At 33.5% G+C, this 15,604-nt stretch overlaps 1 protein-coding gene across 1 annotated transcript in view; it reads right to left on the bottom strand.

Moving 5' to 3' along the window:
• Window positions 1-315: 315 nt before the first annotated feature.
• Window positions 316-15,604, bottom strand: part of LOC119082860 (E3 ubiquitin-protein ligase MYLIP) — a 35,108-nt gene continuing 19,819 nt past the window's right edge. Inside the window, exons 3-5 of the mRNA XM_037192522.1 lie at window positions 2,388-3,368; window positions 1,986-2,320; window positions 316-1,047 (exon numbers count right to left, since the gene is read on the bottom strand). Coding sequence (XP_037048417.1) covers window positions 948-1,047; window positions 1,986-2,320; window positions 2,388-3,368 — 1,416 coding nt within the window. The 3' untranslated portion in view covers window positions 316-947. The remainder of the gene's footprint in view (window positions 1,048-1,985; window positions 2,321-2,387; window positions 3,369-15,604) is intronic.

Raw genomic sequence — 15,604 nt, 5'->3', positions numbered from 1 at the left:
ATTGAATCATCGACGTTTCTAATGACAAGTTTGTCGTTCGGCGATCGGTTTACCAAAAACACTGAACTATTCTTCGGTTTTGGATTAGACAACGGATTTCGATTACGCTTACGTTTGGCAGAAATAAGCGAACGTTGGGCGTACGATGTCGATGAGGTTCGATTAACAGCGGTCAAATTGAAATTATTGAATCGATAAGATGAAATTAAGGGTAGTAGATATAAAAACACGGAACTTTGTTTGAAATTCATTATTTTTCTTTATTTCTTTTTCGACATTTGCCATATTTTGGTATTGTTTTTTCTCTCTCTTTTAAATGATACTTTCTGTTCATACGTTTAGGTATAATAATTTTCTTCTTCTTCTATATAATCTTCCTTAAACATAATAATTTTCTTTTCTTTTTCAGTATAGAGATACGTTATTTGCATTGTAGTGTGTTACATTTAGGCATATTAGTAACTAATAATCATAAAAATAAAAAATCCTTAATGAATTCATTGTAAAAATACAAAAAAAAATCGTCGTAATAGTAAATCCTTAATGGTTTAATAATCACAAAATTAAAAACTAAAAAAAAACTATAAAGAAATAATCCAATCAATTAATCAATAGAAATTCTGGATTTAGACAAATTGTTTAAAGCATTGGAAAGTTTCGTTTGGAAAAAATATGAATTTTAAGTAATATTTTGATAAAAAATAAAAAGTTGAATGCACACACCGTAAATGCATTTGTTTCCGGACCGAATTAAATGCATTTTTGAGTCAGATGTGCATCGTTGTAGAGATAAGCATTTTGTGTTACGAAACTTTCGCGAATATTTCCAATTTTAATGTCAACTTTTCCCGAATGTGTACACGAAGAGACACTGCACTTGTCGAAAATTCAAATAAATTTTTAGGTTATTGGTGGAGAACTAATGTAATGCTTCTCGGTCAATTTTCTTAAATTTTAATCGTTCGCTTTTGTTCTGATTGAAATGTTGGTAAAAATATTTTGTTGACCGCAGATACTGGTGAACGGCAAAGGGGACACGTTTCGCATCTGCAATAAAAAAGAGAAATCAAATGTTAGAGGATGTGACATAGGCAGGATGTTTTTGGTTCAATCTTTTGTCAGTTCTGCCCAAAACAGTTTGCTTTTATTGGCGTATCTATTGAATGCTGTTACAGATCTGAAGCAATCGATCGATGATATCAGAATGTCCGTTGATTTATCTCTTCATCTGAATGTCTCGTCCAATATTACGAAAATTGAACAATGTAATTAGATAGGGGCTTGAAGGTCTGCAACGGGATCTTAAGAGTTCAGTGTAGGAAATAAGGAATATTGTGAGAAACGCAACGTAAGGCGTGGGAAGAAATATTTAGTTTGGTCGAGGTGGTCACTTGGAAACTGATGCAATTTTCAAACTTTCAAGAACTTTTCCAGGCGTCAACCGTAATAGCATCGGTGACCAATAATTATCTGCTGTCGAAGGCAACGGCAGTAATAATATGACGAATTGAGAAGCAACTCATTATTTTATCGGAAAATGCATGTGTCAACAAATGAAGTAGCAGATTTTAGATTCGAATTTTAGATCCAGAGAAGTAATAGATTCATTGCTAAAATGTATGTAAGACGTGAGCAATGAGAAAAAGTTAAAACAATCCGATGTAGCCCGACTTATTGCAATATACTTTCAAGTTCAACATTTCTAAAGTGGAAAATTATTGGAATCGGAATTCCGAAAAAATATCTCGAAGATTTTTAGATGGAAAATGATATGAGGCAGTTACTGAAGACCGTAAGTAGGCCCGTAAAGATTTTAGATTTTATTGGTGTTCGGCCTCAACTTCGGGACAATATAGAGTGACAAAGCACCAACTCGTTAAATTTTCTTTCGCTCTTTCCCGAACGCCTGCACACGATTTCCCCTTCCTCGGTTCAGATTCGATGTTCAATTGAATATTTAAAAAAAACACAACAGCGATACATACCTCAACGCACAGCTTTCACAGCACAAAACATGACCGCACGGGACAAATATCGAATTCATCGAGTGATCCACACAAATCAAGCAGGTCAACGCTTCAGCTATTCGCTCCGATATCTTTGCGTCCATTTTCGCTTTGCTGTCGATTTGGCTCTGCACCAAATCGTCAAAGTCTGTGCCCAATTCCGGCATATCAGTCGATTGAGAGAATATTTCGATGCCCCGTAAATGTAGAACCCGTCGAGCATGATCGTGAACCTCTCGGCATGTGCGCTCAATGTCAAACACATATAGTCGGCCACTTTTCGTGTCCACATTGAACATCGATGCGATTGTACCCTTTAATAGGAAAATTATTTAGTTTTCGTTGGACTGAATTATGCAAAAATTTTGTGTTCAAATTTACCTTTAGATCTCTGATAAACTGTGTAGTCACATCTGAGCATACGGTCTCGCAGGAATAAAATGCATGTTTCTCGGTAATGGCGCGATACAGACATGTTGCAGTCTTCGATCGGGACATCTTAATCTCAAGAACTTCGGTCGAATTCTCTTCCGTTAAGTATGTCAATCGAAAGAGATTTTTCATTGGCGTTGCCGAAGATGCAGCACTAAATGGTATCCGTATCTGTTCCATTGGCTTATAGACGACGATACCGTGCGGTCCAACGCTAATATCACAACAGGCCGTATCGTTGACAGTCGTTCCCGTAAACATTTCTTCGCCAAATCGCGGTAGTTTTGATATGCTCTCCAGCAGCCAGTATTTAGCCGATTTTGATGTCATTTTCAGATTGATCAGCTTAGAATGTTCCTTGGCAATTCCTTGGATGAAATCACACGGGATGGCTGCGTCCTCCTCTTCAATGTCCGGTCGAATGATATACTTTTCGTAGACTGATTTCGGTTTCTGTTGAGGTATTGATACTTCATCGTCACCCACACCATCTTCAACTGATCGTTGCTTCGACAGTTTTCGCTTCTTTCCTTTCCCATTGAAACTCGTATCACAATTCTTTTTTGGTTCGGTGAATAAACATTCGGCAGGTACGTAAGTGTCGTCATACTTCATCTCATCAGCTTGCGCCAACAGAGCACCCAGCTTGGCAGCATTTTCCCAGCTGATTGCCTTCAATCGTCCCTCCAGCAAATCGTTTCTTGCCTGCATATAGAATATGTTGCGAACGCTGTCTTGCAGTATCAAATGTGCGGGAACCCAGAATTTCACGCGCAGTTCCAGTAAGATTTGTTGACCGTTCATCTGTGGCAATGGATTGCGTAGGTTGATCCATTCGTGGTTGGTGGCCGTTTTTGGTTTATCGGATGGTTTTCGCAGCACCAGACCAAAGTACTCAGTCTCGCATTTGATGTCCAAATCTTTGCAAACCTGCAATGGGGAAAAAAACGAGTTTTAATGGATTTGTCGATGGCTATTAGCGTAAAGTGTTGAACAAACACGTTATCGACAAGAGGCTACCTAATCAGAAAATATTGTAATTGATAGTGAAGCAGCAAAATTGTAATTTTGATATTGCTGTTTGTTTAGGTGAGATTGAATCAATTGCGCAGAATTTCTTTTCCCTACTATTTTGACGGTCTATTTTTAATCCGGTTGCATATAAAAACCGATTACAATTTACATTTCCCATTATATGAAAATTTTATTTTATTTTTCAAATATACCCAGACAAATGTTGCAGAGTTTAATGAGACATGTGTCGCTGAAATGTGACTAATGTATCGATTAAATGAAAATAATTTGAATATTTTGTGTGAATTCAGTTCCATATACAACTTATTGCGACTGAATTTTATCCATATGTTTCCATTTTCAATGTTATTTTACTTTCAGCTCTTCGTCAATACAACAAAAGGTAAATTGGGTAAATTAAACAACATTATAGCCCGCGATTAATCGCACAGTCAGTGTTGTAGAATTTTGTTTAATTTGATGAAATTTTATTGCGTCGTCTGCTAATTATTGTTTCGTTACAAAGACAATAAAAACATTTTTTTTGTATTTACTTAAGATACGAAGAAGATAACATCAATGCACGGTAAATACAGACACCGCGTTGAACATATGAAGGGGATGTTTTAATAAGATAAATTTTTATTATTCGTCCTTGTCACTATCTTGGCGTTTACATTCCTATATGTACAGGTGATTGCACACAGATGATTGGCAGAACTAGCTCAAGTAAAATCGGGGACTATTTTCGGGAAAACACTTTCTCTCATTTTCGAGAATTTTCCAACATTTCCCTAGATGAAGAAATTTTTTAAAAATTCGGAAAAAATAGAAAAATTCGAGAAAATATTCGAAATTGTTTTCCTAAAAATAGTACTTGAGTAAAGTTGAGAATGTGGTAGACCATGACACTGTTCTAGCATTAAAACTGAATTAATGAATGTCAAATTTGTAGGCAAACAGTGCTATAGCTAGGCAGTTCAGTTTTTCTGAGAGAAGGATATCAGACACTCAAACTGGTACTTACTAAGGAATCCTTTGCGGTTTCTCTTGTGCAAATTTCGAATCTAAATTCTTATACAAGTATGGTCCGTATCTGTTTTCAAATTGGTGCTTTATCCTTTAGACTTAGCCTGTTACAGACTGTAAACTCATATTATCATGTCCAAAGTATTTCCATCAGATAGATAGAAAATCTTTTACTTCATTAGTTCATAAGTTTGCTGTACAAAATAACAATGGTTAGAGCTTATCATTTATTCGCCCGTAAGACATGAGAATCTTTCAACTTCTTTCAACTTAATTGCTTTGAAACGAAAATTTCAAAACCAGGCTAATCTACCATCAAAGCTTCTTCGAGCTACAAACATAAGATAAACTCAGACACCCCCAGCAACTGTATTATAATTCTTTTTACTAAAATATGTAAATTCTCGTCGAGTTCGGTGCGTGTGCTTGTGGGTTAAATGGTTATTTTTAATTCACTCAACAAACAAAAGATAAATAAGCAAAAAGTCAGTAAACAAACAATATATGGAATTGAAAATAAAATAAAAAATATTTGCATAACGATTAAGACGTTCATTCTATATAAGCCAGCACCAGTGTTTATCGTTTTCATTTCGGAAAATGTGTGTAGCTCTTTCGTAAATTTCAACGAATTATCGTGCTGTTCAGAAGTCTCTAAGACTCAACCTGCTTCTAAGATCAATATTTAATTTGCAAATTTGTAAATCATTTCAGCACGTTTGCATTATGTCATGAAAATTATTAATTTTGATATTCGATGACAAATTTGCGAATTTCATCCAATTGTATCTTATGTATCCAACGAACAACGTATTTCAGCGAATGCAAACGGCAAAAAATGGTGTCGCTATGAAGTGATGAAATCTGTTACTTCATTAGTTCAAAGTATCGCCTAGATAAAATCTATTACTTCATTAGTTTGAACATATGTATGGCAATATATAAGCTTACACTAGCTGTAGTTGGCTTATTTTTCTGGAAGTAATTGTCAATTTTTCCATATAAGTTCCATATGAGTACTATAGATAGATTCTCTGTATTTTTCATTTGTCATTGTTTTGAACAATTTTGTTATTTAGCGTTGGGCTTCAAAATGTTTTTTTTTTAAATTGATTAATAACTGAAAACCTGACAGTACCTTCAAATAGTTTATTGACCTAAATAAATTTTTCCAGTCTGTTTTGCGTATCGTTATCATACACAACAACAACAGCCAGCGAAAAGGTGTTAAATATACTACAGTTTCACCTATAAATATATACTACTATATCAATGTCGTTGATTGTGTTTGATGTTATTTTTGTCTCTCGTTTACTTGCACCGACAACGAATAAACATCGACATAATGTCCTTTGTTTTATTATTATAAATTTTTTAATTCCACCTCTATTTTGTTATCATCTCAGATAACGATTAGATATGAGTTGTTGTGAAGCGAAGAGAGCGAAGACGAGTGTGTTCTTATCACATTGAATTAGACGAAATGTTATGTTTCCATAAGTAAATATTAATTTTGGGTTGGTTAAGAGTTCTGTAAAGAAACAGACATTTTCCACGAATTATTTACGTCGAATATTTTCGTGTTTAATTAATTGCACGAAAGGTTCAATTGTTGATTCATTTCAGAAAAATGTTGAATTATTTTCAGTTATTAAGTGGAGATAGGTTATTATACCATTTCCAGCTGTTTATTTACCGACGAAATGCGTTGAACAGCAACAACATTTTTTCTTGTGATTAACATGAAAATTAATCATCACCTTCGATTAGTTTTCATATTAAATTAATCTAATCAAACATTAAACTAGCAATTATCGTGATTTTATTGTCAATATCATTAAAATGGATGATCCAATATCACCTGCAGGCAAATATTGATCGGAAGAGAAATAGAACGGGCCATTCTGAATGGCGTTGAATGAATAATTAGCAAATCAATTTCCTTTGTTTCTCTGCAGTTCAAAATCAGAAAATATTGAGAGTATCACGAGGCACACAAAATACAATAATTGAATAAATTATCAAGCCAATGTGTACATACACTGAATGGGACAGTATTTCGTCTCTTAAAAATATAAACTTTTATTGCACACTTTCCATATGCAATGCAACTCTTGGATTGTACAAATATTTGAATGTTACCAAAAGTAAACAAAAACAATTTTCATTTACGACAATATTCTCTGCTTCGACTCATAAAACAACCATTTATTTCTGCAAACAAATTGGCATTTTCTGGTCGCCTTCGCATTTTTGCGTTAAAACTGCAAAACAAATTAATTTCCTTAAAATTTATTTTTAGCCATAAACATCAGACCAATAAAAAAGTATTTGCATAAAAAACCGGTTCACTTGTTGTTTTGGTGAACTATTTAAATGGTATTTTCAACCAAATTTAATTTACCACAAGACATCTCTTTTTCTTGTGCGTGCACAACGTAAACATATTGATAGGACGGGGCAAAAAGAAGAAAATGACAAGACAAATCCACAATTTTAGAGTGCAAAATGTACTCCAGAGTTGGAAATGTGATTTAAATCATTCTCCCAAAAGTAAATGGCGCGAAAACATTCATAAATTGTGCGTTCATCAACATAATATATGGAAATCTCTGTGGATAAACGAGTTATTCTGCTTAAGTTATCTCAAGAGTCAGCAAAATTGTGAGATTGTAGTTTTAAAATCATTCCACGGTATGCTAAATGCAAACGAGTAGATGTATGGGCCTAGACGAACATAAAGACCAAACAATTTTACGAAGCAAAACAACAGTTCCCTTTCATTGAACAGAAAGAACATTTTATCAACTTATATCCTACGCGAAAGAAGCATAATAGTGTTCTCAAGCGCGTTATAATCGTTTCTTATATATGCTTATGTATACCATACATGAGCCTGTGTATATGTAATGTGTGCATGCATTTAACATTAATTTAAAATGAATAAACTGGTTAAAATGCACGTGCTCAGTGAATGTCATTTCAGATAGAATTTCAGTTGGTTTTAATACGATTGGAGAAGTGAATTCGTCACCAAGCAAATTCAGTTATGTTTCTTATCAAGGTAGTTAAGGTGTCTAGGGTGGATAAGCACTAAAGAAAATACCTCGCACACATTCTCTTTTTTTTAATTTCTACACGAGTGCAAAGCTAAAGTACTTTTGTTTCAATCTCTGAATAATCCGCCCATTGTTACGGGTTAACTTTAATCTTAATCCTGGTATGACGTAAATTTTGCCGAAAGCAGCAAGCGGTTGCTATAGGCAAATTTATTTCGATATTTGATAACATGATAAAATCATAGACCTTTGCCCGTATTTCGCGATAAAGACAGCACTCAACCAAATTGAACTTTTACTTTTTTAGTAGATTAGTTTATCAGTCAGCCATGGCGGTTTATCACTAAATTTTGATCAAATTATTCAATTATAAGTCAAATCAATCAAGACATGTCTTGGTAATGCTGACATGGAAAGCGTAGCGATATTTGTAGTCAAGTGTCTTCTTCAGCTCAAACGTGAATCACAACTTCAAATCAACCTACTAGAGACACTCGATAAGATTGTCAGAGCGATGTCTCTGGCAGAGACTCTGTGCTAGTGACATGTAGGATATATATCTTTTAAATAGAACCAGACTAGCCAGTTCAATACAAAACGAACTGCCATTCACATTTTATTGAAGAATAAAATCGCGGAAACGCCGGTACGTTCTACTCTTTCTCGCCCATCAAAACTGCGATACTCTCCATTGCCATTACTATTACTATTGTATGTCACCTTTGATACACACACATCGGCAACAGACAATACAAAGCAAATAGTGAACGCGCTAAGTGAAAATTTCGAAACAGAGTACTTTGGACTTTGAACGACCCGTGGACTTTGGAATCATGAGTGTTTTTGAAAACTATTATATACGGTCGATAAAACGATGTAATATTTGTAAAAATATGCGTTAGTATAGAGAGAAAGAGAGTCTCGCGGCTGCTGGTGGTATATATACATTTTGTGTAATAAAAATACACGCAAGCAATAACACAATACACATTACCTTTAATGCTAATAATAAAATAGAAGCATGCAGTTATAACCCTACAGCTGATTTTTAAAATTAAATTCACATGCGGTGAATCGACAACAATTTTTATGTTTTGTTGAGAAGGTTTTCAAAAGGCGGTTTACACACTTTAATAGAATGAACGAAAAAAAATAAATATTTTTCTTCTTTACGATATATTGCTGTTGAACGATTGTTGTATTACTGGATATTACATTCTGTTAGCATGGACTTTGTATCGTTATTTCATTCACTTAATGTGTGAATAATTTTCAGTTTAGTTGAAAATTTGTCATCATGACACTAAAGTATAACACAGAAAATTGCGTCAACAAACTGGCTGTTCAGGATGTACCTATATATAAATGTTATGCCAATTAGATTTGTCCCAATTTAGATAAATTTGGTTTGCGAGCAACGTGCATAGTTAGAATGTATTTAACATAGAAATTTATTGGCTGGTTCATAGTTCGAATGTTAGATAAAATGTACCTTTCCTCGAATTGTATAAGAAAATGAGGTGATTGGATCGGAAGCCTCGTTGTAAAACTAATAGTCATATGTTATCGACACCAACGACGAAAATAGGCGGTGAACTCTGGTATATTATGTCTTTATATAGCCGAAATGTGTGACACAACAAATGAAGTAAAAGATTTGAATCATAATTTGATTCAAGTAAGAGAAGTAGTAGATTGAGTGAACCAACGACAAACATAGGCGATGAACTCTGGGCATTTGGTCTTTTATCTATCGAATTGTGTGAAACAACAAATGAAGTAAAAGATTGTAACAGCATTTGATCCAAGCAGAAACAGACACAGCCACATTGATTAACTAAATCGTACTAGTGCCTGCTAACTGTAAAACGTCTATTGTATTACAAATTACAGACTTTAGAAGTAATTCAACTGTTAAATTCCGTCTACAATTAAAAGAATTGTAAACTGACATGTGTTCTCACAATATCACAATATGATAATATAGATATACCGACGGTTGCCGTGCTAGATTCTTCGTTTACATTCAAATTAGCGTACTAATAACATTTAAGTTAGTTATAAGGACGTCACAGAAGAGCTCAATCACTAAGAGGACGTTGGTTGTACATGGAATGGATACATTTATAAATGTACTCAGAACGCAACAAGTGTTATAATCAGTCTAGTAATTAAGAACATTTCCATTTTATTTTAAGATTAATATTACGTCTGAGCGTTTGACGTACATTCGTCTGTGCAATGAGAAATTTATCATTGCTGGTATTACTTTTAAATGCTTGTAGGAAGGTAGCTTTTAATAAACATTCAATCAGAAAGGCAAAAAAATATTGAAAAAATTGAATTTTTTATAATTCTACCATTTGCCATACTGTCGCTTATAGCTGCTTAAAAGCACAAAGGATTTATTTTGCTTCACAATTATTAATGTAAGCGATTTTTTTTCGAATATGTTTTTTTTTGTGTCTTTATATCGTACGTATCGCTTGATGGAAGGCGGTTCGAAATAATATTTGCAAATTTCTGTAGATGAGCCCGAGAAGATTGATGTACACTTTTTTTGTGTTGTTTCATAAAGATTTTTTTTTTAATATAAAAGGAAGACGATTTTTTTCTCTCTGGTGTACGTACACATGCGAACCGAAAAACAAGATTCAATCGTGCATGTATACACAAATTTATTTATTTTATTTTTTTATATATTTTTGTCAAGTCATATACAATATATTCAATATATGCAATATACATATGTGTACAGTACCCAAAGTGATAATCAAACAAAACTTTATAATTTGTGTTGATTCGTATGCTTTATATTTTGAAGTATTACTATACGGACGATACGATTTTATATTCAGTTGTTATACGAAATGAATAAATTTGCATATTTATTATTAAAGAAGGAAAAAAAACACAGTCGTCGATACTATATACCACATAGTTTTGGAGGTAGCACTGTGTGTCCAATATGTACTCTGAAGAGAAACTCGTATTCGTATAAGAAAAACAAAATAATAAAACAAAGTCAAAAGGTAAACCATGTTATACGTCTCAACATCGACCATACAACTATTAATTCGAAGCGAGCGTAGGAGTCATTCTCATTTCAGACATAAAATTTATTGTGACTTTGCTTCACATTTCAATGGGTTTTTCATTGAAAATAAGAAATTATTGTAAATCAGATGAAAATTGGTATTGATTACTTTTTTCAGCTTCTTCGTCTCGTGTCTACACAGCTTCTGGCCTTACACCATTCAAACGCTGTGTTACCCACCGAATCATTTATCAAAATGTCAGCCAGTGTGATAAAGGTTGAATGAATCGATTCGGATGGTACGCATTTTGGGTGTAATAATAATAAAGGTTCTTACAGCATTTGAATCGATTTTCAACGCGATACAAATCAACAATAGGTAAATAAGTAGTGACTTTAATCAGATTGAATGCCGTGATGGTGGTCAAAATGTCTTACAACGTTTTCATGAAAGTAAATGTAACTTCTTTTCCAGACATTGTTTGTCAACTCAACTGATTAGATCTGATAGAAAATAATACCTCAATTATGTTAATTCACCGAAATGTTCGTTCAGTCTTTCGTTTCATTGGGGAATTAAGGTACCCATAATATTCAAATTAAATGGTTTGAGTCGCTTATGTATTAACATATGCAAAGAGACGAACAACATTATTGGTTTCGATGTAATGGAGAATTTGTAATGAATAGCCGTTTAGAAATGAATGGCTTTTCATTAAAGCCTAATGATCATGTTATTAGAATTTCCACGTGGGGCCTTCGTTGACAACGAACACACGAAATTATATGTTCCCACAAACTCACCACGAAGAAGGTGATGATTCGAAAACTAAACGAAAATTACTCATCTTAGGGTTTTAATTTTTCTCACAATTTTTTCTACTGCAGGTCTAAAGGGTCGTTTGTCGTCGGAAACTCGATACTTTAAAAATGTAATCGATGTGAAATAATCTTTAAAGTAGTTGTCACTCAACGTCCCTTGTCTCATTACTTTGTTGCATATGGATTTTTAACAGTAAATTGTCTGGAGAAACAGTATACGACTCGTTGTTGGTTTCTGTTTCACTTTTATTTAGAAGATAAAACGGATCCAAACAAAATACGAAATGCATGAGAAATTTTCATAATTTCGTTTACATGTTATTGGGACATGAGAACACAGCAAGAGAGATATCCCTGAGGGCCGAACAGTTGTATTTGTTTAAGCAAATTATGATTCATGGTATGATATGGATTCTTCTGCATGTACATGTATGTTCGTAATATGAGTCAATGCAAGGGAACGAATACGAAATGCCTTCAGCTTAATCTGCAGTTTTAAGTTGCGAGGTGTTACGACGATTTGTTTTTAATAAATTCATCTTTAAAAGGAACCGTCGAAAATCGGTTTAACAACTATATTTAGTGTAGATGACAAATCATTTGTTATCGACAACAAGAACTAAAATAAATGAGGTGCTCTGGGCTCTATCTCCTTTTAATGGTAAAATGTGCGTTAAAACCAACGAAGTAGTAGAACATTAGACAGTCGTTTCAACAATTGAAGTAACAGATCGAAAAGTTATAGCTTAACTTGCTCTGCAAACGGTTAAATATTAAAAGTCAAACTAATCAAATTGTTCGAACACGAGCCGCTTTTGCGACTAATGCCTAGCGCATACATATTAATATTTTCGTGTCTCTTGCATCATTTTAAATACGCAAAATAAACCTGTTCTGCAAAATCTTCACCGGCTGCAATTTCAATATTTATACAAAAATCATGTTAGAAGAAACGAATTGTATATCTCGCTTTGTGCCATCACGGCCGCAGAAGACATATATAAAAATAATTTTCAAATAAAGAAGCAAGTTAACGAAGAGCGTCCTGCATAACTAAATAGACATTACAATGAAATTCAAGAAAATTTTCTTGTTTGATTTTTGAATCTTTTAAGTTCGGAATGGCTGCCTAACCGTCTGAAAACGGTATAAATAAATCAAATATAATTTCCAGTTCGGAAATGGTAATTTCCATCGACGTCAGACAAGGCAAAAAGATGGAATTGAAGAAATCTTTTCATTAAAGTCCGATAAATTTACCGTATTCCCGTACAGCAAAAACAAACAAAATTTCATAATTTATCGAATTCAAACCAATATACTCGCAAAGTCGCCAACCAACGACTCGAATACACTGATAGATCTTTGCCAAAGGTTAATCAGAATGCATTAAGAACTGTTGGCTGGCACTTAGGTACAAAAGATTGTAGAAAATGAACTTTGTTCAATATGATTTGAATTGTGCAATTTCCAATTGAATAGATGTCTTCAAACCAGTTATGGTGTGGCATTAAAGGAAAAAAAATTAAATTCATGTCGATGTTGCTATGAGAATTATTACAGTCTAACTAGGTGTAGCTTGATATGGATTAATTTTTGAAAGTCTTACACGTCAATGAGCCGTGCAAATCTATTACGTTTGAAACTGCAAATCCTCCAGAGTTTACGTCTCTGTTTTAAACGTAATTAATGTTCTCAAAGAGTGTCAATGCTTGATTGAATTTATCAGTGTTATTTGATCTTCATTTTCCTGTCAACAACTGAAATATTAGTCTGCATGATGTCATTGATAAAGAACTATTTCAACACTTTCTATGGCACTTGGAGATTACAGCCGTTTATCGCAGAAAAATCGACGATACCATAACACATTTCTAATCTCAACGACCGCGACACTCTTACAGTTTTCTATGACAAATTTGTTTTTTCAATTTATCGGAAAATATCGACTTTCAGCTCCGATATTATATAAGATGTGTGAGGAAATGTACTGCACCACATGGTTTTATCTGCTCGTACATCTGTAAAACATGGTGTATAAACTAGGCACGTATTGTCTGCTAAAGCCAGTTCATTGCATAGAAATTTAATTAGTAATTATGGGCGCGCTTAATGAATAGCTGTCATAATAAACCATTGGATTGGATATTATATACGCAACATATTGCACTTTAATTTATTTGTATCATAGGATTAATGCTATTCAAAATTATTAATGCTAATGAAACCATTAGTGTTTTGTTGTTTCGCGCGCGGCAGTGTCGAGGATATATATACGAAAAGCCATTTTCCAAATATAAATTAAACTACTGGGATAGAGATGGGAACCTAAATTTCTCCGAATATAAATCATATGTTATTTAGACTAATGGTTCCCGATAAAATCACGTCCTGATGGCGCGTTTTATGGTTTATGGGAGTTAATGAATTTGAGCGTGTTGCTTGTATTATTTTAGTAGTTTAATTATAGGCGTTGAGGGAGAGGGTTACGAACAGTTTTTAATGGCAAAGTTGCTAGATTGTTTATCTATGTTATAATGTGAAACTATGTTCAACAATGTTAATGAGACTGAAGCTATGGAACCGTTTTTTGTTATGAGTTATGTGTTGTTCGTGTGATATTTTTTACAGCCATTTCCCGAATAGAAATGTGTACGATTTTCCAGTCGATCAAGGAAAGTACCTAATGTAGTACTTATTCAAGAGAGTCATAAGCAAAAGTTTTGTAATTTAATTTTTTTTCCCTGTTGAAGCTTAAAATGTCATTAGCAATTTTGCAAATGAACTACGAAATGACTTGTACTGTACAGAAATGATCTAAAAAACACTTGTTCGTATAAGGACATGGTAGAATGGTTATCCAAACATAGCACAGATGAGAAGTTCTGTAGTTAAGATATGAAAGTCTAGATTGGAAAACAAAAAATTAATTTAGGCACGATAACGAGCGCTTACTTTAAAGCTTACTTTAAAACCTGTATGTCATCTGCTATCGACAATGACGCTACGTCGGACATAAACAATAAACTGTGTTATCTTATATAACAAAACCAAAGTGTGTTATAATAAATGAAGTAAAAGATTCTGTATCTAAGAACTGAAAATAGTTCAACCCGAAGACGTAATAGATTTGCTTACGTTGAGCCTTTAATTCAAGTTTGTTTGAGTCGTGCATCATGCATTTTGATGTTGTCCGCAGACAGTTGTTAATTTAATAAGCTTCATTCAGTCATTCAACTGCAATTATAATCGCACTTTTCCAACGACCTGTCAGTGCGTGATGTAAATAATCGTCGGATCAGACGAATTTCTGGATCCGTCTCTGTTATGTGCGGAAGCAATTTTACAATTTCATCGAATGAATTTTCGCCGACTGTGCAGCGCATAAATTTAATTTTCAGAAAAGAACACCACACAAGAGAGTTGCACAGTTTACATTTCGGTATTTTTTAACAAAAATTCTCCTATTCGAATGGAAATTATTTGCAGTTTCAATAGAAAACTGTGAAGGCAGCTCTACTACTAGTTAATTTCCTCAACAAATTGATTTATGAACGCCAGTAACTAAATCGAATAATTAACCAAATTCCACCAGATTTAATCAACCAAACAAAATCACGGATTTAAAACTATTCCGGAAAATATTATGTAAATATTTAAAATAAACTCCGATGAACGCCCTGATACAATTATAATGTATTCACCGCTCCGGTTCTCATAAGTAATTAAAATGAGCCATAAATAATTAATGCAAAACTATTAATTGAACTTAGCCGGCACGTGAAAAGTTGCATTGAACAAAATTAAAATTGAAAAGAAAATTGTGCGATTAAACTGAAATAACTTCATCATCATCCTCATGCCTATGAAGTTTGTATATTGATAAATATATCTATCACAAACACATTATGATGATTTATTAGTCAACATTTTGATTGAACTTGATGATTGACAAGATCAATCAACAGCAACGTATATATATATATCACCGCACACATGTTCGGTGCATTGCATATGCCAATTTATTATCAATCAATCGATATTATAAGTATACAAATAGTAAGTGTATGTAATGTAATCTAAAGTGTTATTGATTTTTAAGAAAATAATTTATGGAAATTACCGACCAGTTAATTGAGGTGAGTTGGTATTAAATTAGCAGATAATAATTATTCACCGGTTCATTAGAAGTCATCAATTAATAA

This window comes from Bradysia coprophila, unplaced genomic scaffold (genome assembly GCF_014529535.1).
Source record: "Bradysia coprophila strain Holo2 unplaced genomic scaffold, BU_Bcop_v1 contig_494, whole genome shotgun sequence".
Lineage (NCBI taxonomy): Eukaryota > Metazoa > Arthropoda > Insecta > Diptera > Sciaridae > Bradysia > Bradysia coprophila.
This window is presented reverse-complemented; position numbering and strand designations above follow the sequence as displayed.